Below are 26938 nucleotides of genomic sequence, written 5' to 3'. Positions count from 1 at the left end.
CATTCACTTTTGATCATATATTCATAAATTGTAACCGAAATATTTAAATAACATAACTTACTGTTACATTGAACCTTAACCCCAATTATGAATAATCAGATACTATCATATTATCCCAACAATTCCAACATATTTCATACATTCACATAATTCATGTCATAGATAATATTCCAAACATTGGTACACATAATTCAATCTAAAAGCAAAGGAACTTAAAATTCAACATATTTGTAAAATACTATTTGGACGAGTACTATTCACTCAACACTATGGGACGTACGTTTCTGGACGAACGCCACTTGCAACAGGCCGAACACTCTTGGACGATCGTCAACAAAACAAAATGAACGAACGTTGTCTAAGCAATATGGACGAACGCTCGCAGATGAAATCAAGGACGAACGCTCTCTGGACGAACGCTCAAACTGGACGAACGCTCCATGCTGATCATTTTGGACGAACGCTTGGTTTGGACGAATGGACGAACGTATAAATAATTCTAACGCATGAACGAACACTACACTCTTATGCACGAACGCTCACTCAACAACGTGGACGAACGTCGCCGTTTCGGACGAACGCTCATCAAAATACATATAAAAAATCGAACGTTCAGAAAATACCGAACGTTCACAAGGTCACGCTGGACGAGCGTCCTCAAAAACTAGACGAACGCTCAGATAATTTGGCGGGACGAACGTTCAATTCGTCAAGTTGGACGAACGTTCAATTTGAGACCAAATTGGACAAACGCGATTCTGCAGATTATGCAGAATCACAGGTTTTTCCAGAAAACGCAGAAACCCGTTTTCACTCCCAAAATTCTCAGATTTGCACCAAACATAGTATAATTCAACAATCAAAACGCAAAATATCTAGCTCCCCTTACCTCTTGAAGACCTCCTAGCAATCTTGAACCTAGAAATACAAGCGTCTGGATCTCCTTCCAACTCCAAAGTTCTTCACTTCTTCTCTCCCAGCAACTTTCAAACTCTCTTCCTTCATCTCGGCTTTTCCTCCTTCCATCCTCTCTTCTTGCTCATTTCTTTATGTTCCTTCCTTATGCAGCAAGCAGCAGCTGCCACACCCAAGCTCAGACTGTCACGGCTGTAAGGAGAAGTTGATCATCACCTTGCTCACGGTTCACGCAAGGTGCAGCCAGCAAAGAGGAGAAGCGTTCCATGCACAACAGCGTCCAGCATGCTTCCAGGTGGTGAGACTCTTAAGCCTGCTGCCCATATAAAACTTCTCCCCCACCTCTTCAACAGTTGTCCCGTGAAGCTCTTCAACTTGTCCCGTGAAGCTCTTCCCTACCATGCCAAACATCAAAGGATGCTCCCACCACTTCACATGCTCAGCTGCCCACATGGGGCCCACCTCCACCACATTTTCTTTTCTAATATACGGTCCTTACAAGTTGTGGTCAAGTCATTCAACGACTCTATTTGACCCCGCAAGTGAATATTGCAAGATTTATTAAAGAAGTGTGTCATGAACTAAAAATGTACATGGGAAATATAAAACTAGTCATAAGAGAAAAACACCACAGGCATATTATGGAGGTTTTATTTTTATCATTTTTTTTTCTTTTCTAATGTTCAAAATGTTTAGAAATAACTAACTCCCTTATTCATCGAGGTTCAATATATTGTATCTTTATTTTTTATGATTTTTGTTATATCATATACTTTTTTTCAATTACTCGTGTTATATTCTCCTTTTTAATTGCATTATTGGTGATTGTTTATTTGTGGGTATTTGATTATTGAGAAATAATTTATAATCTTGATCAGGATAGAATAACTAATAGATTTTACTTTTAGACATAGAGTTTTATTAATTAATTATTTTAAACATTTGATTTTAATGGAAACTTTTGATAAAAAAAAAAACTTAGTGATTGGAGTTTTTATTAATAAGGTTTATACTTCTCCTAAAAATTGGAATTTGTTAACTTAGAGTCTTAATATCAGAGTAAAAGTTGGAAATATATCATTTGGAAATGAAACATGAATTCTAATCTAGGTGAAGTTTCTATCCTATCGTTAATTTCATAAATTTAATTATTTTCTAGAATTTAGATTTATCTTATTAAAATTCATTGTTTCAAAGTTATTAACCTTAATAATAATAATAATTATAGTTTCATTAAACGCACCTAAGTTTATTAGGAAACAATGTCTGCATCCAAGGCTTTTAAAAATATAAAATATAGATTTTTCACTTTATTACTTATCCGATTTGATATATTTCAATATTATAACAATAGAAAATGTTTTATCTTAAGTTTGTGTGCTTTACTATGTGTTTGTTTGCTTCTTCTTCTTTTATTAATGCCAAAAAACAAAACAATTTAACATTAGTTTTTTAATATTCTTTTCCGAGCGTATATCTTATACAATAAAACTCCATATAAAGAAAACTATATTTATTTATAATTTTCATTATATCATATTGAACTTGAAAGCTAATGAAATTGCATTAGATTATACTCGTAATGTAAATGCTCGTGAATTCTTAATAATGGAATGGTTGATGTTTAAATTAGATTATGCTTACAACACTAAAATGTTGTATATTGAGATACATTATTTGTATGTTAGGAATCTTACTAAATTGCTAAGAATTGTTGAATAAGTCTATTTTAGGAAACTAGTTTATTAGTATAAAATCTTGTATCAAATTGAATTAGGCAAAAAATGAGATATTCTTTTATATATAAACTAAATTTATATGAACTAGAGTTTTGTGAGGCGGATTTATTAAAAAGAAAACAAAAAACTATAAGATAAAAGCTTACATACATAGTTTTGGAAGATTCTTTTTGAATTTAAACTTGTATTTGAGTTGACATGGACACAAAGATATATATAAACTTTTAAGAATATTTGTTCACACTTATGGTTGATTTTCTAAATTTATCAAGAGACCGTTCCTAATTTGAAGCTGCATACTTAACTAACAAATTATCAATGAATTGAGTTATTATCAAGGTTATGAGAGGTACAACAATTAAATGAGCCATCCAACACAGCTTGGTCCAATAAATCATTTGGTACTTTTAAAACATAATTTTGAATATTTTTAAAATATACATATATTTTTTTTATTCAAGTTGCATTAATGAAATTGATTCTAAATTTTAATACATTGATTTGAAATATAATTATAATACCTTGTATATCTTAATAAAATATTTTTGTAACACATTTATTACAATAATATTATTTTTTTAAAATATAATTATGTTTAATATATACTAGTAATTTGATTCTAATATTTAATTATATGATCATTTGTGATTTTTTCTTTTACTTAATTCAACCACAATATTTTTTTAAATAGAATTACTAACGACGTCTAGAAGATGTCATGTGTCAAAATTAATAATATTTCATTTGTTAAACTATACTATATGTAAGATATTACGTATCAACCTATAAAATTTGTTATGAGTCAAACTAAAATAATTTCAAGATAAAAGATGACACAAATTTTGACATATAATACATTTCAAAAATATATAAACCTTAATTTAACCTGAGACAAAATAAACATTATTTAAAACATATTGACACTCAATTGAAAAAAAACACATAAAAATAAAAATGAATCACAAGACTAAATATAGAAAATAAATTACTAATTAAAGAAAAATATATACTTTTATACTATTTAAGTAATTAGTTGATGTTTAAGTGAGAGTATACTCTATTAAAAAATATCATCTAAATTATATGACTCTTAAATTATATTTTTATTTTTTTTCATTTCTTTTTTAATAATATTAAATATGATTTGAACATTGAATGTAATCTTTATTACTTTTATTATTTTATTTCATTAAATTTTCTATATTCTTTAGTGTTTGATCTATTATATGAGAATTAATGAGATGAATGGAATAAATGGTAAATAGTATATAAATACCTTCCTAGTGGTAACAGAAATTAAATATATTAGTCATTAGTTTCGTATACTCTAATTCAATAAATTTTTGGAAGTTAGTATAGTTTAATTTTAGAAAATTGTTAGTTGATTTCGCTTAAAACATTTCATGAAGTAAATGATCATTTGATGATTATATATAAAAGTTATTATATTAAGTATTTTAAGTGAATGAAGTTTAAATATTTTTGAATTACTTGTTCTTATAGATTTATTTTGATTGTTGAAAATTCACATAGTATTTTAAAATATTTGTTAGAAATTTAAGATAAGTTTAAAGTTTCATATTTAATAAAAATGTTTAAATGAATCATATATGTAGATGGATTAAAGTTTTGGATCAAAGGTAATGTTTTGTTTTTTTATATAGATTCCTTCATAACTTATTGAATGTGGTTCATGTCTCTCTTTTTAAAATCTAACATTCTTTTGATAATGTTATATATATAACTTACAAGGATTAATTTACTAAATGTTGAGGTAAAAATGGATCTGTTCAAATTGACTGGTTTTTTTAATTTTTTTTTTATAATTAGGAGTTGATGGATTATGTAGATAATAAGTCATTTAATGATATTTTGTTATTTTAATAATTTTTTATAGTTAATTATATTTTTAGTCTTTATATTATAACACAAACTTGAAATTCATCTACTTTGATTATATTCGGTCCTATATTTTAGAAATAAATGAATGAAACATTCATCACCTAACTACATTAATTTTATTTTAAGTGACACTTGCCATGTGATGAAATGTGTATGTTTATGTGTGTTCTTCTCTCCCTTATCTTTTAATTTCTCTTACGTCCCCATTCATTCTGGTATTTCTTACTCTGATTGGGTTTATCTCTTCCTTCAAACAGTGATTGAAAAAAAAGGTGTTAACTTATTATATAAGTGAACAAGTGAATAAATTAAATATTTAAATATTCAAACATTATCAAACAATATTTTAATTTTTAAAAATATAAAATTATAAACTATTGTCATTAGAAATAATAAATAATTATAATAAAATTATATAAAAAAGATAAAAAACAATAAAAAGATATAACTGTATATTATGAATCAACTCATTTTAAATATAGTTAAAACTCATTTAATTTTTAGATTAAGTGAATTAGTTTAAATCATACTTATATTTAAAAGAATAAATTTTTTTCATGATCATGACAATAGTCACCCATCTATACAGCTGCCACAAATTACTTGGTATCCTCATATAAATGTTTTTCCATCTGTTCAAGTTATTAAAATAATACTTTAAATGAGTCAAGTCAATTTTTCTAGAAGAATTCAAATTCTTTTATACTTCTTTTGAACAAATTTACATTTGAAATTTAAATTTCTTTGATCAGCTTCCATCTGTTATTGGTTAGGAAACTTATGATTTATTAAAAAATATATATATTTATTTTGTTTTTAAGCAAAAACGTTGACGGAAGAAGACAAAGACTAAAACAGAGAGAAGGAACCCAGTTCTAAAAGAAAGGGGGACCTGTTGGGACTAGAAATACATTTTTGAATACAATATCTTATTTTGTTATTATTCTTGTTATCAGTAAAAAAAAAAAAGCTAAATATTATTCTATGATATTTCCTTTATTGTTATTATAGGTTTTATCATTTAAACTTATTATTATTATATAGATATTTTTAGAAAAAAAATTTAAATAAACTATTAGGATGCTATTTATAATTTTACTTTATTCAAATTTTTATTTTTTTTAAAACTACTCATATACTAATAACGTAAAAATAACAGTAATTTTTAGTTAATTTTTTTTAACAGTATCTTAGGATTAGTGATGGGTCATCAAAATATATTTTAGGAGTGGTAATTTTTTTTGTAAACACATATAAAATTGAGAGAGATAAATATATGAAATTGATTAAAATTTAAAAAATATATTTTTATTTATATATTAATTTTTTTTGTGTAAAAAGAAATCGAAAGATTCAAGTAAAAATGTTGATGACTAAATAATTCAACGAAAATATATAAATTGTTTTGTTAGATAGCAAATTAACTTTAACTTGAAAAGAAAAAAAACAGAGACTTGTTAGAACAAAATATTATATGAGATAAATATAAATTGTTGCGTCAGGTTGTTACTATTTATTGTGCTAATATGATCAGATAATGTTTTTATCATATCATTATAATGCGCTTTTTGTTGTCATGAAAAGGTGTCTTCTTACCACTAAACATAGATATACTCTTATATTAAAAAAAAAATTACATACTCTTTTATCATATCTTCTAACTTTTTTTTATAATATGTATATATAAATTTAAGTTATAATAGTAATTAAAATATTAAAAATGACTTTTTTATTGCTATATTTTAAAATTATAATAATTTTATATAAGCAATATATTATTTATTTATTTGTCGGTTTTATATATTTTATACAGTTATAAATTGTATATAAACAATATTGTTTATCCTATTAAATAACAATAAATTTTAACTGAAAATTAAATAAGAGAGGTTATGGCACGGAGAGTCGCTTACACGCTTTTGACACGGAATATAGCCATTCCCAATACCAAAGGCGAACAAAAAAATGGTAAAACAATACATTGAATAAGAAAAAGTTACAGAAGCCAACAATTTATGGTTCGACTAGGACGTGTGACCATGACACGTTGCTTCCTGTTCCTCACCAAACATATAATTCATTATTATATTATTTAAATTATTTAAAATTTCATAAATAATAATAAAAGTGAAAAGAAAGGAGAAAGAATGCATAGGAAATAGCTCTCCTCGGTGGAAAACCCACCCACTATCCCAATTCCAATTTCAATAAATACCCTCTCCTCTGTTTCTTCCCTTTCACAAACACAAACTCCCATTCACCCTCTATCGTTTCTCTTCTCCTTTCCCATGAGTTATTACAACCAGCAGCAACCACCTGTTGGTGTTCCTCCACCCCAAGGTCCTTCCCTCTTTATTTTCTTTTTTTTTTCTTTTATTTACTTCCATCAAACCATCTTTCAGTTTTTGCACGTTCTTTTATCTTGCTCGATTGCTTCTTTTTCTTTTTCATTTCACTGATTTCTGATTTTTTATGACTATAGGTTACCCGCCGCCAGGGGAATATGGGAAGGACGCCTACCCGCCTCCAGGGTACCCTCCACAGGGCTACCCTCCACAGGGGTATCCAGCGCAGGGCTATCCTCCTCCTTATGCACCTCCTCAGTACGCTCAGCCTCCGCCGCCTCAACAGTCTTCAACTGGCCCTGGTTGTCTAGAAGGATGGTGAGTTTTTCTCTCCTAATTTTCTCTTTTTTTAGATAATAAATTATAAAATTAAAATAGTCAAGATGATCGGGGTGAATCAGAATTTTAGATCGGGATTGACTCGATTGACTACTGTTGCGTGCATCTCATCGCATCTATTGTTCGCCTTTTACCCTCTTGTTTGGTTATCATTATCGGCAGATGCTTTGTCTCTGTTAATCTCTCTTTCTCTCACCCGCACGTCACTGGAAGCGGATGTCATTTTTTTTGGATGTAATTTTTTTTGGTGGGTCCGCCAGCTGTGGCTTTTCTAAATAATCTATATAGTTATTTGCTTTAACACGATTTAGTACAATTAGTACTTATATTTAATAAAGTTAAACTATTTTTTAGTTGGTTAGCTATAGAAATGCTTGATTAAGCATTGAAAATTCTCTTGATAGCGTGTCAAATCAGATTGTTTTTGAAGTGGGGATTAATTAATTTATGATAAACAAAGACTTTGAAATGTCAACTGATTTGAGAGAGTGAAATACCAAATTATCAGTCCTCTTGTATAAATTAAAGATTTGACTTAATTTGTTTGAATTTGTTAATTGTTGCAGCTTGGCTGCTCTCTGCTGCTGTTGCCTGTTGGATGCATGTTTCTGAGGAAAGTTTGGGTTGCTGCACAAATTGGATTTGAAAGTGTAACATGGCTTTGAACATGAGGAATATTGCTTTTAGCTTTTTATTTTTCCTTGTTGGTTTACATTCGGTGGAAATGAACTATTGTTTTCAACATTCTACTTCTGCATCATTTACAGCATTTTGTTGGTTTCTGTGTTTCCTGTGTTACATTTGATGCTTTTGTTAATATTGACAATTGATATAAATCTGTCCAATTTCGCCTGTGTTAGCATAACAACAGTTTTCTCCACTTGTAGCACGTGAATTGAATTTGTATTTTGCTGGGTTTGTGATTTTGAATTTTGAAAACATTAATAAGACAACAAGAGACACAAAACCACGTGTTTAAGTTGCATAAGGAAACAAATTTGCAGCAGAAAATGGTTTGGCTTAACAAGTTTCAATGTGATGATAACGCGAATTGCACTTTAGTTTTGGCTTTTTGAAGGGCCAATGTGTTTTGTCATACTATTATTTCTATTAACTTGGACTAGTGGATTCTCCAAATACCTTGAACAGTGTATTCCACCCACATATCTTTTCTCATACTACAGTTTCAATTATGCACATCTGCTGTACCACCGAATATCGCTGTTTAAATTTCTTACAAAGGTTTCTGTTAAAGTTGAGTGTGGCTTATTCTATAATTGTCATTTACGCATTTCTTATTACAGTGTTTCTGGAACACAATCACACTTTTAAATTTTAGTAAGTACACATTTTTTGTGCGCTATTCTTGATTTATTTTACACATATTTATACATGATATGAACAAATATTCTTCGGGCTGTAGACAAAATGAAAGATAATGTTCAAATTATTGATGCGATTAACATTTTTAACCATTGATTCAAATGTTAATGGTAACTATCAATTATACTTTAATTATTAATTAATATAATATTTAATGTTGTGAGGACAGTATCTGTCAGTATAATATTTTGCTTTTATTATCGTCTTTTAGTTGAGATATTTTTTTTAATAATTTAATAATGTATACTGTACGTAGAGATTTGGTCAAAAGTTATATATGTAATAAATTTATGCCTTCCAAGTTATCTGCAATTTAAGATTTTTATACATTGATTAAGGGAAACAATATATACATATATTTAATACCATTTTACTAAAATTGCCTTATACTTTCAAGAATTACATCAGATGAAGAGTGAGCTGATTGTACTGGGCCAATACTCAACATATTAATTTATTTAAGTACCAAAAAGAAAAGTATTTGTAGTACAGTACATAATGAGAATATCAGATAACCTATTTTGAGACAAATTGTAAATACTAAAACTGAATGGAATGGTGAAAAGTAATACAGTACACTCTAAAATGAGAATATCAGATGACCTATTTTTATCCAAGTTGTAAATACTAAAACTAGTTAGAATGGTGTTTGTATTTTAGTCTTAATTATTTTTTTAAGTAATAAAGATATTTATACTGTTCAATTTAGTTTCTTTTATAAAAAAATTTAGTTTAATCGATAATGTGATTTTTATGTCACCTTTTGTGAACACATGTTATTTTACAATTTTATAACCACTATTTATATAACAGATTTCATCATCAATCTTAACTACCTAAATTTCTTATTTTTTATTTCAACCTATTATCAATAAATCTTCAATTCTGTCCTTGATCTCCCTACGCTTGTCAACGCCTTCTCTGATATTCAAGCAAATTTGTTATCTAAGTTTTAATCTCTCAACAACAACAGACCTATCTAATTCCGTGATAATAATGTAGAATCTGCAGTATCTATGGTTTTAAAAAAAAAAAAAAAAACTAAACTTATGGGACGCTGATAGACGCTTATTAAAAAAAGAAATATGTTTAAACTATCCAAATAAATAGTAATTCAATTACACTGTTAAATAAATTTTAGAAATAATTTTTATGAATATACATCAACCAAAAAATTACCCTACACCACAACTTAAATACTCATTTCATTTTCGAAACATCATTTAAAGATAAAATCGTCACAAAATTTCACATTCTAAAATAAACAATATTTTGAATAAAAAATAATTGACCTTAATGACATCACTTATTTAACTTGAATCGAAACAACGTATTTTAAGAAAATAATTATTGTTTATAATAGTATCTTTTGTGAAGAAAAAAAAACGGTCTACTGTAATACAAATATAATAGGGAATTTCCTTTAATTGATTTTAAATGTTTACTCCAAAAATATACAATACATTTATACTTTATTGATAAAACTCTGAATTTATTCGAAAAAAATATCAATTATACTTATAATAAAGTACGCTAGTTTTGTTGGAATAAGAGAATACATTGTGTAATAAGTACTTTAGATATTGTTCTCAAATCATATTCGTTTTCATCTTGACAATATACTGAGTATTTAATAAAATGTATTTGTTTAAGTAAGACTTCAAGTTTGATTGAAGAACTAAAACAGTATAGTTAATAAAATATAAATCAATAAATTAACAAAGTAAAATTCAAAATTTAATTAGAGAACAACACCTACGTAAGTTTTATCGAATAAAATATCATATAACTATTTGTTTAAATATAAACATTTAAACCAAAAAAGAAAAAACTGAGGGACTTACTAATTAGGAAAACAGTAATGACAACCCGTTAAATTTATTATACTATAACGGGACAAAACGTATGGGAAACGTGCTTAATAAGTAGTTACATTATCCTAATATTTTTACTGATCATATCAAAATAGTATATATATATATATATATATAAAATAATATTAAAAAATTGATAAGATAATTATTTTAATTAAAAAAATTTACTTATTTAGGATATAATTGATAAATGAGATGTGCATATAAAAAAGTGAATCTCCTTTATATAATAGTATAAATATTCTTTGACAAAATTTAATAGTTTTAGAAGACAATTTAAACATGAATCCAATCCAGGATTAATACCATTTTAATATCCAATCCAATATTAACATGACTTTAATCTAAATCGTTAATGTAATTAATTTGTAGGTATTACTTTTATCAAAATATCTTTAAATATTTTAATTCATAAATAAAATGCCGTGAATTGTAGTAACGGTTAAATTAAACTTCACCATAATTTTCCTATGTTTCTTTATAGACCTTAATTATTTAAGGATAGTCTTAGAAATTATTTTAATTACAAGAAAATTTAGTTCTCTAACTAAACTAAGCTTTTTTTAATTGACGAAATTAGTTATATAACTTATACCTAGGAACGAAGTAATACATTCTGTAACTGATCGAAGCTAATTATGACACTCATAACTAATTATATTTTTTTAATCCTTTTTATATTTTGAAATAATTCGGGATCAGTCTCCCGAATTATTATTTTTTTAAAATTTCCTATAGTAAAAGAAATATTTTTTTCCTAAATTTGGATTAATAAAAACAATATTAAACCCTAAAATTTTAATCTTAAATTCTAAACTTGAAATCACGAAAAACTCTATTTTTTTAATCAAATTTAGTAAATCATAGGCGTTAATTTTAAGGGGTAAAACAAAAAATTATGATCAAATCACACTCATTCTAAATTTTAGAGAAAAATAAACGTAATTAAGCCTGTATTTAGAAACATCGAAACTATATATATATATATATATATATATATATATATATATATATATATATTGATTTAATTCATATTATTGTGTTAATGTTTAAATAATTGTTAAATGAGTGATTAAACACTTTCTAATATTTTAGTTACACAAAATTACACGTATATTCAAATAATAACGAAAGTTTGATACACATGAAGAATTTTCATTTATTTAAAACTATCTTTTATTATTTTTTATATTTTTATTTTTTGTAAAAATATAAAAAATATTTCTTTGTAATCATTTTATTCTTATATTATATTGAATGTAAGAGTGGGTCATCTTTTCTTTTCATTTGTCAATTGCAAAATTTATTTGTTAACTTGAAAAAGTGGACGTGGAAGTAAAATTGTGAAAAGTATTCTGAACGATGAAGATGCCATATATACCAACTTTCTGTCTCATGAATACAGATATTGTTTACAAGCATTACGGATCAAAACAACTGCTAGCATTCTATGTCAGTTCACATCAAGCAACGACTTCCGTGGTAGCAACTTGGTCATTCTCAAGCTGACTGTAATTACCCTTCTCTTTGAATAGTTGAATGTGATGGTGTTTGCAGTACAGCTTTCCCTCGTGTGTGATGAAGTTTGATGAGCTTATAGTGCAACCTCCATAGGTACATTTGAAGCAGCTTTTATGGTAGGGTGTCCCATTAATGGTTACCTTTAACATATATAAACAATCATACATTTATATACATATATCAGTATCAGTAATAAATGAACTGAATTGAAGAAGTTCTATAATATTTTTCTGGAATTACCCTCTCAGTGGGATACACTGTCTTTTTGCAGCACACACATTTGTCTCTGGTACCCAAGAACACGTTTGCGATGCCCTTGGAGTTCTGCCAAAATTATTCCGTTACATTTAGATTAGTACTGAAATCAATGAAAATGGCAATTGCAACTTTGCATGACAAATGAAACAAACCCGTTCAAGCTTTATACGGATTCAACTATTGTATATAATGAATAATAATAATAAAAAAAAGAAAACTAGAATTCTAAATGGAGTTTACTGAATATATGGCAAGAAAAGCTACAGGGAAATCACCTCATTTTCAGTTATCGGTTTCTCTGGTTTCTGAACTTTGGGTGTTCCTGTGATATGAGAACAAGATGCAACAAAAGCAGTGAAAATTTGATTCTGAGTAATGAAGTTATATATTTTGAAAGAAAGTGAGAAAGGAATAAAAGATGCCCTGGGTTATTCTAAATAATTTCATATGTTTTTTGAAGTAAGTTTAACCTTCGAAGCTTTTGTCCAAGCTGCCAGTTCGCTTGTAAAGTTGATCATAATGAGGTCTGCAATATAGCACCCCCTCAAAAGAACAGTAGTTGCTCAGCTGCAAACAAAGTTACACAACTCTTGTAAAAAATGTATGATTTGATGATAAAATTTCAGACTAGAGTTTATTAATTAATATCTTGATATATACCTTAAGGGTATTGCGGCAATGGTGGCATCTGAAGCAGGCCTTGTGATAGACACGGCCATCAGCAGTTAGCTTATCGACAAGGTAGACGGTTTTGTCACAAGCCATGCACTTTTGTGTGGTTCCTCCAAAGCTGGCCATGGCTTCTTCTGTCTATCACCAAAGGCTAAAGAAGGAACAAGAGAGAAAGAGAGGAAGAGTTGCACTCTTCTGCAAGAATTTCCTTTGCCCTTTCTCTCTCTTCTTGCGTCCTGTGAAAAATGGAGATGATAGCAAGAGATATAAAAGAGAGAAATTGTGGACGGCAGTGAATTACGGACCTTAAAAAGAACGAATATGAAGGTGTAATTATGGGTAATTGAATTGTGGATCAGATGAACAGAGATTTGTATAGAATGTACTAGTGTTGACTTGGCTGACTAACCACACAATTACAGTAATTTCATTAATTATGTCATACATTAAGAGTTTTTTTAGGGTTTGTTGCAAACCCACAGTTTCCTTGAATAAGTCTATTATAGTATTTATGGAAACTCTAAATTTAGTTGAGGATGAATGCATAAATATACATCATTTTAAATAACACCTAAAAAAATATAATATATTTACTTTTTTATTTAATTCTTTCTAAACTATTTTATTTGTAAAATTTAAAATATAATTTTATTAGTGTTAAATTATAAAATGTAGATTTATCATTATTCTTTTAAATAAATGGTATCCATAAGTTTATTTTTTTATAAGAGAAGATAACAATAGGATTAATTGTCAAGAAATATGAGAACGTTAGTTCACCATAACGATCAGGGCCTTGAGATTAACATGCTCGATGAAAAATCAAAGTGAAGCCTTGTAAAGTCCCCTGTTTTATTTATATGTATATTTACAAATTTATTACACAAACTATTTTAATATATAAATTGTATATACAATTTTAAAAAATATATTAAAACATTAGAAAATATTTAAACAAAACAATTCGAATAGAAAACGTTAAATTAAACTTATTTAAATAATTTAAAATGAGATGTTACAGATCTCAGTCTAAGCCTACTTGGTGCATGCATATTATTTCATAAAAGTGTTTTTGTGTTGTGATATATATAGTTTGATTTACCTATATATAGCATTTGACTCAAAAAGGAGATCAGCAATATGATATTATTAAGTTTCTGATTTGAATGTTATTTTGCTTCAGTCCTAACAAGAAAATTCACCTAATAAGATCCTTCTGGATATAATATTGATAAAAAAAATAAATACTGTCATCTATTTGTTTATAATTTCAGATAAAAAATTGATGATGATTAAAATATTAATTACTAAAATCTAAAAAATACCTCAGAATAACGCAAGGCATTTGGTCTAGTGATATGAATTTTGGTTGGGGTACGAGAGCTCCCGAGTTCGATTCTAGGAATTTCTGAAATGTTTAGTTAAATTTTGTTTTTGTGGGCTTGCTACGGAAAAATGCAATAATATAATGTGTGGGTATAAATTTTACTTTCTAAAAGTATTAGAAAGCTTTACTTAAACTGTTCTACCAGCCTGGGCATTTGGTCTAGTGGTATGATTCTCGCTTCGGGTGCGAGAGGTCCCGAGTTCGATTCTCGGAATGCCCCCGAATCTTGATTATTTTATTCCAAATCTCTCCTCAAAGAAATTTTAAATGAAGCCCAGAAAGCCAAATCAACCTAAATTAATGGGTCTAGATTTTATCTCTTTTTTCTTTTGGTATTTAAAAAGTTACATATTTTAGAATATTTTTTTTCCGTAACTGTATTATTATTATTAATATTAAAATATGTTAAGTTTAATAACTCTTTTTTTTTCATAAGCCCATTCGGAAACAAATTGTACAAACCAAACCCTTTGCCTTTTAATTATTGGACCCACGAGCTGAAGTATGGACCTTTTTTTTTCAATTACTCAAATGAGTAAAAGAATATCTGGTATAATTGTGTGAGATAACTTCATTAAGATTTGGATTTTTTTAAATTGTAATTTTAAGTATAAAGCGAATTAAAAAATGACACAAATTTTATAGAGAAATATTTTTAAATAAGCCAACGAATGAAGTTTGTCCAAATTAATTCAAAATATATATATATATATATATATATATATATATATATATATATATATATATATATATATATATATATATATATATATATATATATATATATATATATATATATATATATATGATGATGATGATGAAATCCAAACAAAACTAAGCCACATAAAACAAAATTAAGTATTCATGTTTTACAAATTATATACACAAACCTGCTTTTTAATTTCTCTTTAAAATATTGTGTTCTCTTTCAGCGATTTCCTGTTCAAAGTAACTCTGAAAGACAAATTTGCGTCTAAACATTGTGTTCCATTGTAACGATTTGAGAACGGAAAAAAAATCCTATTTTTGTAAGAGGAAATTTGGATGGTTAAAAGTGTGGATTTACCACTATATCTCGATAAAAAAGATGAATTCGTTCTAGAAATGCAGGATGAAATCGATTTTGATGGTGTTGGAGAACTGATTCTTGGTGTCAGGTTCAACTTGGAGTCAGTTCTGGAACTATTTGTTGCATGGAATCGGTTCTACAACCATGATCGGTTCCCTGTTTCCTTTTAATGTGTTTAAGACTTTATGTGGTGAAGGAGTTGTGTTGTCCATTTGTTATTAGGAATCATGATTGAATGCATGCATAATTAAAAGAAAAACGTGATTGCCAAATGACTTGGCTACTATATTGGCCACTTGTTCATTGTCAATGATATCAACTAATAATAAATTGAAAAATATATTCTTAAGATATATTACATCCCAATTATTATTAAGGAAGAGTAAATACATGCTAATAAAATAATAATCAAAATTATATTTAATATCTAAAATTCTCATTTTTTTAGCAAATACATTGTATTAATTATTTACTGGAATTCTTAATATTTGTTTTAACAAATATTCATAATCATCATTCTTAAAAAATACTTTAAATTAATTTAAAAAATTATTTTATGTTATGATAATTTTATTTTTATTTATCACATTGGTCAAATCATTTATAAATTTCAATTTCAATTTTTAATTTCAAATCTCTTAAAAAAAACAACATTAATTTTATCTTTAAATTCATTTACCCACTGTTTCTCAAATTCATATTTGAATAAAAACACATCCTAAAAGTTTATTTTCCTTTTATTTACTCTAGAAAAATAATCTAACATTTTGTTCACTTAAATGAATTTGGGGGAGAATGGTTGAATGAATTTAAGAGGATTTAAAAGTAAATTTTTTTGTGGTTTATTTGAGTTGATTTGAAGGTAAGTGAAAGTATATTTTGAAATAAATTTTTTTAATTTATTATATCAATCAAATCCTATACTAATTCTCACACTTTATTTTCAAATTTACTCTCACTTACTCTTCCAAATTCATTTAAATAAAGAACAAAAAATTTATTTTCAAATCCATTGAATCACTCTTCTTAAATTGATTCAAGTAAACAAATCTTAAAAGCTTTTAGTCATATTCTATTCTTAACAGGGAAACCGAAAATAAGCCATTCAAATGGAAGTGATCATTAATAGCAAAATGTAATACAAAAATGTTTTCTAACTCAATAAATGAACCAGAGAGAATGTGACATATGTAAAGATTTTATAGCTAAATGCGTAGGAATTTCATCGTGGGCATTTGGTCTAGTGGTATGATTCTCGCTTAGGGTGCGAGAGGTCCCGAGTTCAATTCTCGGAATGCCCCTTTTGTTTTTGTTTTCAAACATCTTAACACTAACCATTTTGGTGAACAGCTTAAAAGAGATAATAACGCAACAACGAAATTCTCTGTCCCTAATATAGTTTAGACCCTGCAACTTTTTGTCCCTAAAACTAATTCTTCAACTTATGTTAAAAAAGAGAATGATACATGTGGTCAAAGTCTGATGCACAAGATAGAAACTCAGTTTCAAAAAATTTCAGCAAATCAATTTTTTTAGTATAATTAACAAACAACAAACACATTTAATGTAAAACTAATCTTTATACAACATAGTTCTCCTTTTAGGAACGTGGGCATTTGGTCTAGTGGTATGATTCTCGCTTTGGGTGCGAGAGGTCCCGAGTTCGATTCTCGGAATGCCCCTTTTTGTTTTAGAAATGTGTTACATTATTTTGAAGTGCTTTTGTTGACATGCACTGCATTCTCAGATCCTATTTCGGAAAACAATACTTGTATTAGCTCTTTCAGTTACTTTGATTTGCAAGCATCACTGACAACAGACAGAGATTGTGGTATACGATTTTGTGTTTCAAGTAACCTTAACTGGTAATTCCTTATCCAGGTAACCAGATCTGCGCACTTTATATGCAATTTACAATATAACTGCAGACAGTGTGGCATCCATTAATGATTTAACCTAATGATTTTAACCTAAAACTAGACACAGATTTTACTAGCCCCTCACAATTTCCAACTGAGAGCAATTTGCATAAAATTAGGCTTTTGATAATTTGGCAATTCAAAACCTTGACTTGATTTGTTATTTAGCAATTAACTACCAACAAGCACAAGGTATTATTTCTAAATTAGCCTTTTGGAGCTTTGGAAGCTGACAAGCTTGACTTGTTTGTCTGGTTTGTTAAATAACAATTCGCATCAGAGGCTCCATGTGAATGAGTGTTCCGATCATTGATTCCTACGTCAGCAGTTTTAGCTGGAAAATTTTGAATACCAACTAAGTGACAAATCAATGCAATAAAATATTATGTTGCAAGTCGTAGTTGGTGTTAAAATATAAGATCAGAGGGGTAAATAAGTAAACTCTCTTTTATTTCTTCACTGTAACAGCAAATTATCTTGTCTTTTGTATGCAATCCTAATATAGAATTGCAGAAAATGTGACTTGCAAAAAGAAAATTAAATATCCCCCTTTATTTCAACGTGGGCATTTGGTCTAGTGGTATGATTCTCGCTTTGGGTGCGAGAGGTCCCGAGTTCGATTCTCGGAATGCCCCTGTTTTTTTCATATGAATATGTGTTTTTTGTTGTGTTGGTGGAGTTTATGCAGAAAATCTGTGGTTTGACTTGTGATTTTTTCTTTATTGCAATGGAAAATGTTTGAGCAAACTTTGCTTAGACAATGCTCCAGCTTTGTCAGTGTTGTCCCACAAATCCACTTTCTAATAGGTGAAGGTTTGCTCAGCAAGTCAAGAATTACATCTCTTTAAGGTAATTTGGAATAATCAGCGTTCACCACTTAACTGCAACTTCCACCATAAAATTCTTAATATAATCATATGTTAGTATATAGAAAATCTAAATGGAAATTATACATTATGCTAGAAGAAAATGTGAAATTGAAAATTTCTGAAGCATGGAAGCAACAAAGGTTCTCTTTTGGCAATCTTTGATTCTGTGAAGTTCAATTTCAATAAATCATACTATTCTAATAGTGATGTAATAAATTCCTTCAACAGGATAAATAACTAAAGAACAAACGAATGTAAAATATTTTGATAACCTGACCAGAAAACACGTGACTTACAATTGTTTGTCTATGTAAGCAAATCTGGTTATTTATATGTGTGGGAGATTGTTGAAGTTTAAATATTAAAGTAAATTCTCACATCAGATAGCAATATAAGTTAGAATGACACACAAGTCTAATGCTTTAAGTTTTGGTGGAGTGTAGAACGAAGCTAACTTGTGTATTTGACTATATTTCCATTGGTGAAAATTTGTGTCTCCTATAGGTCTAAATAGGAATGACAAAACGGGTCAATCTAATCAGTTTAAACTCGATCAATATTGATCCGCCAAAAGTGAGTCGGGTTAGGTCAGATTTACTTGCCAAAATCAGATCAGGCTAGACTAACCTGTCAATTAAAAACGGGTTGAACTTTACAATTCGATCCGGCCCATTGTCACATTGATAAAATGACTCACCTATTTTTTTTTTCTTTCAGTCATCGAAAGTCAAATATCAAATGGAATTGGGCTAAATTTTTTTTTCACATGAAAACAGATTCCGAATTGAAAGGAATGTTGTTTGGACCGTTTCAAACCATAGTCGAGTTATATTAAACCTCAGTCAAACTGTATTAGACCTTGGCCGAGTTATCTTAGACCACATGCTATTGAGTTCCAATTTTTTTAATGAAAGGAGATTAACCTGTCGAGTTTGGCAAACTAGATTAGTTCGGAATCTTGGATTGAAAATGCTGTCTAGATTCGTCTTTTTGGACTGACGGGTCGGACTTAATCATTTTTGTCATCCTTATGTTCAACAAAGATAAAGGGATTTTGTCAAATAATGTCACGGTAAGTATATGAACTTGACTTTGCCCCAAGCATTGCAATGTGGGCATTTGGTCTAGTGGTATGATTCTTTTTTAGAGTGCGAGATGTCCTGATTTCAATTCTCGGAATGCTCTTATGCACAATGGATTTCAGATCACTGTACTTACGAAACAACAATAGAATTAAAAAGTAAAAACAATGCATCAACTTGTGGTAAAATATACAATGCTATTACTGATGTCATGTGGCGAAAGTCACATGTACAAGTTAGAAGCAAAGTTTTAACTTCAGAATCCAACCAAATCAATTTCTTACTTTTCGATTTAACTACCTAATCAATTTATTACTCAGGGTGAGAGGTCCCAGTAACCCAGGTTCAGTATTGAATGTTTTGTTGAAGCTGCCAAACTTGATTTAACTTGTTAATCCTTGTATTTAAATACCAACTATCAAGTATTATTTGTAAATCTTAACCTTTGAAATATGAAAGCTGCCAACTTTGTTAGGTTGTTTACTTATAAAATATAAAGCATTTGTGGCTGAATGTGAATACGTTGAAAAGAATGGTGGGATGCATTAAGAGTTTTGACTGGAAATTTGTCAGTAATAAGAATCAACTTGCCACAAAAGTTTAATGACATTAAATGGCCATCATAATTGGTCTTAAATTATAAAACCAAAGGGGCATTGCAAAAACAGTTACCTACCTATATAGGTAAGCAAATATGTCATTTGTATGAAAAATCTTAATACAGTACAGCAGACAAGGTGGCATGCATAAACAATTTTAAGCGTTGTAACGTATAGATAACTTTAACTTGGCCTTTTCTACTTCAATGTGGGCATTTGGTCTAGTGGTATGATTCTCGCTTCTTTTGCATATGCCTTTGTTGTCCTCACGTTTGACAGAAGTTACTTGGTATTTTGTTTTGATTCATTAAGCAAATTGCAAAACTTCAGTTATTTTGTTGCAAAAAGGAGAGTGCCACCTATTTTTACTGATGTCATGTGGTAAGAGTCAGAGGCAAAGTTTCAACTTCATAATATACCCTAAAAGTTTTCGCAAATCGCAAATCAATTTATCTAATATAACTATCAAACTGAAATTTGCATGATAAATAAGGCTTTCTGTCTAGTGGTCTGACAGTGAAAATGCCCTACATTTTGATAGTTTGGAAGTTTACAAGCTGGACTTGACTTGTTAATTGGCATACTTAAATACCAATAAGCATAAGATATTACTTATAAATTTTAGCCTTTGAAGCTCTCAGCTTGACTTGTTTTTTGTTTTAGTTAAATAACAAGTATCAGAGATTGAATGTGAATGAGTTGGGATGAAAGGTGTGATACATCAACCGTTTAAGCTAAAATGTTTTCGGTACCAAGTCACTTTGACTCAATCTTGAATTCCCAAGAAGCTAATGTGGCTGCAGAAACTATAAACATATATTCTACTTAGCCTTCTCCCCTTTCACAGCTCCAAGGGTGTGGTATGTGATGTTAAGGCTAAGTGCAACATTTGAACTCTACAATTTTACTATGAAGCAATGCAATCAACTGTTATTTCAAAGTAAACGAGGAAGGATGTTATGGATTGTCCATCATGCCTATGCCTAGTACTTAGAAGTATAAATCATCAAAACAAATAAAGGATGAAAACAAATTACACACATTGCCAGACAAATCACATGTTGAAGCCAAATGAGGTTGAAATATGAAATTGAACTAGGGTATATTGTGATCAAACGACTGAGTTGTTAAGACTGAAGAGTCGATAAGTTAAGGTTGAAAAGAGACCAAGATATAAATGAAGTTGAATTACCTAGTTATTGACGCCAAAAATGAGGTTGAGATATTGAAGTCGAATGAGGTTGTGTTCAGACCGAACGACCTAGCGGATGAGACAGAACGATCCAAATGTGAAGCCAAATGAGGCTGAGATATGAAACCAAATGCGTCTATGCTGAGACCGAATAACCGAGTTGTTTAGGGAAAACATTCAAATATCTTTTTTTGTATCGTCATTCATCTTAACGGGACACATTTACCTGGAATCCTTTGTCAAAGAGGTTCACTAAGGGAAATACAACATCAATGAAACTTGAGCCCAACCACAAGGGATTGACAACACTCTCTACCAAAAACATTAAGATAATGGATTAATGGGTCTTCACCTTTATATGTTGCTCTACTTTCTCATTTATAGTCAATGTGAAATTTTCTCACATTTAGATCCTCAACAATTATGTACATGTATCTAAAAGTCATACCTTAGAACTCGATACGAAGGAACTCGACCTAGAGTAATCAATCTATAGTAACTCGATCAAAAAGAACTCAGTCTAAACTTAGACCGTTTAATTGACGGTTAACCGTTTTAAAGTTAACCAAACCACGATATAAAAATATTTGAGCAAAATTTTGTTACCATATTCATAAGATTATTTATATTCATGTATTACTTAATAATTTTCACTTTAATTGAAATTAATAAATATAATTATTCCATTATATTAACATACCAGTTGCTCTTATACTATTATATATTTTTCAATTCATTAACAAGTACTTTTAGTAAACATAATAAATGTATTATTATACGAATTCAGTAAATATGTTGCTACATGATACCATAAATTAACTACATAATATAATAGTAAATATATTTACTAAAACACACACGACGACGTATATATATATATATATATAAGTAAATGAGCGTAATGAGCTTGGTCTATCTTATCAATTATACTTCTTAAGAATATATGCACTTATTAATACTTTATGGATAAAAATTAAATATATAATTTGCAATAATATAAATTGTATAATTTATAATATACTACTAGTAGATACAATTTAGAGTAATAAATTATATATCATAAAAATCGAACTGCTTTAGTATATTTATTTAGTAATAAGTATACAAACTTTCTTTTGTCTTATTATTTTTTGCTGATATTTTTTAAATAAAAAATCCCATTGAAAAAGTGATTAGGTTAGGTCAGTTTAGGAGAAGAAAAGTGAAAAATAGGAAAGGAGCGTTAGGTAAGATGATTGGAGCTTAGAGTGCGAGAGGTTCCAGTTCGTCCGCCGCACTTTTCGTTTTTTGACGATTTGGAAGCTGACAGGCTTGACTTCACTTGGTAAATGCTATAGTCAAACATCAACCAACAAGCTTCAGGTTTGATTTCTTGTTTTACTCTTTTCAACTTCCGGAAGTTGACGAACTTTTCTTGTTAATTCGATTGGGTAAATAATAATAATCTTCAGAAGTTGCATGTGATTGTGCTGCGATAAATGAATTCATTCTTTAACTGCTTGAATTGAAAATTAAAATATAGAACCAGAGACAATGGTACAGGTCCGGTTATAAAGAAAAGCAGGTAAAGAATCTAAATTAGGAGAGGTGTTCACACATTTAATGCTCAATAGTGCCATGAATTGAACTCCATTGTCTCCAAAAACAGGGTATCTGTACGGAGAATGTTTATACATTAAACCAGAGTGGTAAATTAGTAAATTCACTCTGATACCTTGATTAGAAAAACAGATTGCCTTGACTTACAATTGACTATCCAGGGTAATATAGGAGTGAAGAGAATGTGGCATGCATATACAATTCTAAAATAAAACTGACATAGATTTGACTTTGCCCTAATCCTATCAATGTGGGCATTTGGTCTAGTGGTATGATTCTCGCTTAGGGTGCGAGAGGTCCCGAGTTCAATTCTCGGAATGCCCCTCTTTTTTCTTCACTCGGAATGCCCCTCTTTTTTCTCCATCTTTACCTGAATTGTCTTGATGTGTTTTTGTCATTGAGTTGGCACAAGAAAAACTCTGCATTCTCAGACACGATAGAATACTTGCAGTCGCATTTTTCTTCTTACAGATCAGGTGAAGATGCAATTCAAAATCATAGCAATCAGTTCTATTTGTATTTTATTTGACTGTTGATATGTCTTTTAACAGTTTAGCTTCAAGATACCTAGATTGTTATGATTTAGGTATCTCCCCACATGTTAGCAAGCATCTGTTTTAATGCTTAGATTGTGGTATCCGATCTTAACTCTAAGTATGCGCCTTGTGAACTATATATTCTACAAGCAATTAAGATATTTCTTAATCAACTGAATAAGGAAGGAGGTTGTGAGTTGTTGTTGATGATGCATGACATGACACCCTTAAATATCAAATTCTTATAAACAAATGTATCAACTCATTTATATCTTTAAATCCTTTGCACATGTAAATAGCAAGTATCTTATTTTGTACTTTACAAACACTTGGTGGAATATGTCATTAGCCTTCATATCAAAACGTGTGTTGTTGAATTTCAGACCACTGCACTTAGAAACAATATTAGAATTGTGAAGTAAAAATAATTTTTCAACTTGTCTAAGAAGAAGAATACTATCAACTTACTGATTTCATGTGTTGAAAGTCAAATTTGAAAGTTATAAGTAAAAATTTTAACTTCATAATACACCCTAAAGTAACTTTCTCAAATAATTTAATTACTTTTCGATATAATTTGCAAACCTCAAATTTTGCATGGTAAGGCTTTTGGTCTTGTCATCTAATTCTCAGTTAGGGTGAGTTCCCAAGTAACCCGAGTTTGTTAATCATCATCTTACATACCAACTAGCAATTATTTCTTAATTTTAAGCCTTTGAAGTCTAGAAGCTGACAATCTTTACTTGTTATGTGGTATACTTATAAAACAATAAGCATCAGGAGCTGAACGTGAATGTCTTGGAAGAATGATTAATAGTTTTAGCTGGAAGTTTTGCCGTAATGAGTGACAACTTGGTACTGTAAATGTAATTAAATTATATGGCAATTCATTGGAAGTCCTTAAATATATAAAATCCATAGTGGTAAGCTAACTTTCTTTCATATGTTGACATGGAAAACAAGTTATCTTGACTGATATTACCCGTCTAGGTAGCCAAATCTTACAATTTTCAATCTTACTGTAGAACTGAAGACAATGAATAATGAAAGACCAGTTTAGCCCTATACCTTTCGATGTGGGCATTTGGTCTAGTGGTATGATTCTCGCTTTGGGTGCGAGAGGTCCCGAGTTCGATTCTCGGAATGCCCCTGTTTTTTTTTCATATTTTATCTTTTGCCTGTATTATTCTAAAGTGTGTGTTTGTTATTTTTCTATAAGTGCATGCACTTGTTATTGACTAGGCATAACGCATGCACTGCATTCTCAGCCTGTCAGGTCAGAAAATAATACTTGCAGTTGTGTTTCTTCCACCAAAAAACCAGGAGAAGATGTGAATCAATCTTAACAATCTGGCTGCATTATAGCATTCAGAGTTAACCGCACAGATTGCTGCTGGGCATGCTAAGAGACACTTAGCAGTTGACTGACATATGTATCTCTCTGTTAGTTTTCAAGTATCAGTGGTCAAAACTATAAGATTAGTATGTGATCATGTGTTTCAATTTGAACTTTGCATTCTACAATGAAGTAATATTGTTGAATGAACTATATTATTTGAAATTCAATTATAAAGGAGATTGTGAATTGTTCTCTTGTCCATGATGCCTAGAATAGCACTAAAAATATCAATTTTAAAAAACTGTATTAGCACAACTTGCACAATTTATTTATTCTTGTAGGTTACACATGTAGCATTACCAAGTATCTTATTTTATAGTATTCAACACCCAGATGCGATGTGTGATAACCTGCATATCAAATCACATGTTGTTTGACATTATGTAATAAACGAAAAGAACAACTAGTATGATAGCATATTAAATTACTTCAATTAGCTTGAATCAGTCTCCAATTCAACATACAAACAGGTACATTTGGCAGAACTTCAGTTTTTTATTTAGAATGTTGTATAAGCCAATGAACTACTGTACTGATGTTTGTGGAGTTCTTTCATTATATTAAGAAGCAAGAAACTTCTCCGGACGAATGGATTTCAGCCCCCTTAAATTGTGAAATGAAAAAACATTAAAAGTACGAGTAATGTTTCAACTCGTGAAATGAGTTCTTGCTATCATTTTAACGATGTCATGCAGTAAAATTCTGATGTAGAAGTTAGAAACAAAGTTTTAACATCAGAATCTACCTTAAACTAATTTCATCATATTGAATGATTAGTTTTTCATAATTACCAAACAATAGGTATTTGGGCTTGTTTCTAAATTTTATCCTTTTGTAGCTTTGGAAGTTGACAAACTTTTCTTGATAGTTTTTTTGTTTAAATAATAGCAAACATGATTACCTTGGGATGAATATATTGATACGAAAACCGTTTCAGCATGGATTTTTCTGTACCAAGTAACAGTTGCCACAGAAAATGGGTAGAGTAATGTGTCTGAAGTCATTGACCTATAAATGTAAAACTAGAGGGGTAAATTTGTAAACTCTCTTTGATATCTGAGTTAGAAAAATGAGTTACCTTTACTGTTAATTCTCTATCCAGGTAACCGTATCTGCCTTTTACAATAACACTACTGACAATGTGGCATGCATGAACAACTTTAATAGAAAACTACAGATATGTTTGACATGGGCATCAACATTATTAATAAGGGCATTTGGTCTAGTGGTATGATTCTCGCTTTGGGTGCGCAGAAGTTACTGTGATTTTTGTACTCCGCATTGTACCATGAAGTGATTACTAAATCAATTAAATTGTTTCTAAATCTACAAGGAAGGAGATTGTGAATTGTTGTCTTGTCCATGATGCTAGCACCCAAATATACCAGTTTTTCAAAAGTGAATGAGTTCAAATTGCACAATTATTTATTCTAGTCCATTTGACATGACACATTATCAAATATCTTATTTTATAATATTCAACACTCAGATGTTATATGTGATAACCTCATATGAAATCGCATGCCGTTTTCAGCTGTTCTGTATGTCAAGTCAGTAAAGGAAAAGAGAACTGTTATGATAGTGAAGGAACTTCAGTCTACGTCATTCAGTCATTAATGCAGTGTACAAACAGATACATATAGAAAAACAGAATCTACCTTAAATAATTTGACCATTTTGGTTTATTAGTTATTGTATAATTTGCAAAAAAAAAATCTTCAGGATTGATTTCTTACTATTGTCCATTGCACACAATGTTTGAACAAATGTATGTTCACAATGATTATTAAAATCCATTGAACAGATAATTGGCACGTATCTTATTTTTCATTTTACAGCTCTAAGATGGCATATGTGGACTACCTACATAGCCAATCAAGTGTCGGTAAAGGAAACAGAAAAACTAGTATGACACCAACATAACTTACTTGATTGTGCTTCAGACAGACTGTAATGCAACATAGAAACTGATATATATTGCGAAACTCAAGTCTTTGATTTCAAAAGTTTTATAAGCTGATCAATTAGTACTGTATCAATGTTGGCTAACATTTTACAGTAAATCATGAAGCAACAAAGTTCTCTATCATTAGTTAATTTCATACCACTGTACTTACAAACAATGTTAGTATTAAGGATTAAATTGATGTTTCAAGTTGTGGTTAAAAAACACAATTTTACAAAGTTACTGGTGTCAGGTGGTGAAAGCTATTGTACAATTTTTCCAGTACCAAGTGACATTTTGCCACCGAAAATGTAGTAAAATATCGTGTTGCAAGACATAGTTGGTCTAAAAATAAAAAATCAGCTGGGTAAATATGCAAACACTTTTTGATAGC

The 26938-nt window shown here is 29.4% G+C and overlaps 2 protein-coding genes, 1 long non-coding RNA gene and 6 other non-coding genes across 9 annotated transcripts; 8 read left to right on the top strand and 1 right to left on the bottom strand.

Moving 5' to 3' along the window:
* The first annotated feature begins 6706 nt into the window (after positions 1-6706).
* LOC108324990 (cysteine-rich and transmembrane domain-containing protein WIH2) lies at positions 6707-8022 on the top strand. Its single transcript, XM_017557961.2, has 3 exons — positions 6707-6896; positions 7039-7219; positions 7807-8022. The coding sequence occupies exons 1-3, from the start codon at positions 6845-6847 to the stop codon at positions 7850-7852; spliced, it is 279 nt and encodes a 92-aa protein (XP_017413450.1). The 5' UTR covers positions 6707-6844; the 3' UTR covers positions 7853-8022.
* A 3826-nt stretch (positions 8023-11848) lies between these two features.
* On the bottom strand, positions 11849-13174 carry LOC108324791 (LIM domain-containing protein WLIM1). Its single transcript, XM_017557719.2, has 5 exons — positions 12937-13174; positions 12747-12843; positions 12552-12598; positions 12259-12342; positions 11849-12158 (listed from the first exon to the last, which is right to left on the bottom strand). The coding sequence occupies exons 1-5, from the start codon at positions 13072-13074 to the stop codon at positions 11961-11963; spliced, it is 564 nt and encodes a 187-aa protein (XP_017413208.1). The 5' UTR covers positions 13075-13174; the 3' UTR covers positions 11849-11960.
* Positions 13175-14483: 1309 nt separating this feature from the next.
* Positions 14484-14555, top strand: TRNAP-CGG (transfer RNA proline (anticodon CGG)). The gene has a single exon. It is a non-coding gene; the product is annotated as a tRNA-Pro (tRNA).
* Positions 14556-16633: 2078 nt separating this feature from the next.
* On the top strand, positions 16634-16705 carry TRNAP-AGG (transfer RNA proline (anticodon AGG)). Its single transcript has one exon. It is a non-coding gene; the product is annotated as a tRNA-Pro (tRNA).
* Positions 16706-17014: 309 nt separating this feature from the next.
* On the top strand, positions 17015-17086 carry TRNAP-UGG (transfer RNA proline (anticodon UGG)). Its single transcript has one exon. It is a non-coding gene; the product is annotated as a tRNA-Pro (tRNA).
* Positions 17087-17886: 800 nt separating this feature from the next.
* TRNAP-UGG (transfer RNA proline (anticodon UGG)) lies at positions 17887-17958 on the top strand. Its single transcript has one exon. It is a non-coding gene; the product is annotated as a tRNA-Pro (tRNA).
* Positions 17959-22198: 4240 nt separating this feature from the next.
* On the top strand, positions 22199-24798 carry LOC128195763 (uncharacterized). Its single transcript, XR_008247600.1, has 2 exons — positions 22199-22427; positions 24469-24798. It is a non-coding gene; the product is annotated as an uncharacterized LOC128195763 (long non-coding RNA).
* Positions 22917-22988, top strand: TRNAP-AGG (transfer RNA proline (anticodon AGG)). Its single transcript has one exon. It is a non-coding gene; the product is annotated as a tRNA-Pro (tRNA).
* TRNAP-UGG (transfer RNA proline (anticodon UGG)) lies at positions 24279-24350 on the top strand. The gene has a single exon. It is a non-coding gene; the product is annotated as a tRNA-Pro (tRNA).
* Positions 24799-26938: the final 2140 nt, after the last annotated feature.

The sequence above is a fragment of the Vigna angularis genome, chromosome 3 (assembly GCF_016808095.1).
Source record: "Vigna angularis cultivar LongXiaoDou No.4 chromosome 3, ASM1680809v1, whole genome shotgun sequence".
NCBI lineage: Eukaryota > Viridiplantae > Streptophyta > Magnoliopsida > Fabales > Fabaceae > Vigna > Vigna angularis.
Note: the sequence above shows the minus strand (reverse complement) of the source record. Positions and strands in the feature narration are given on the sequence as shown.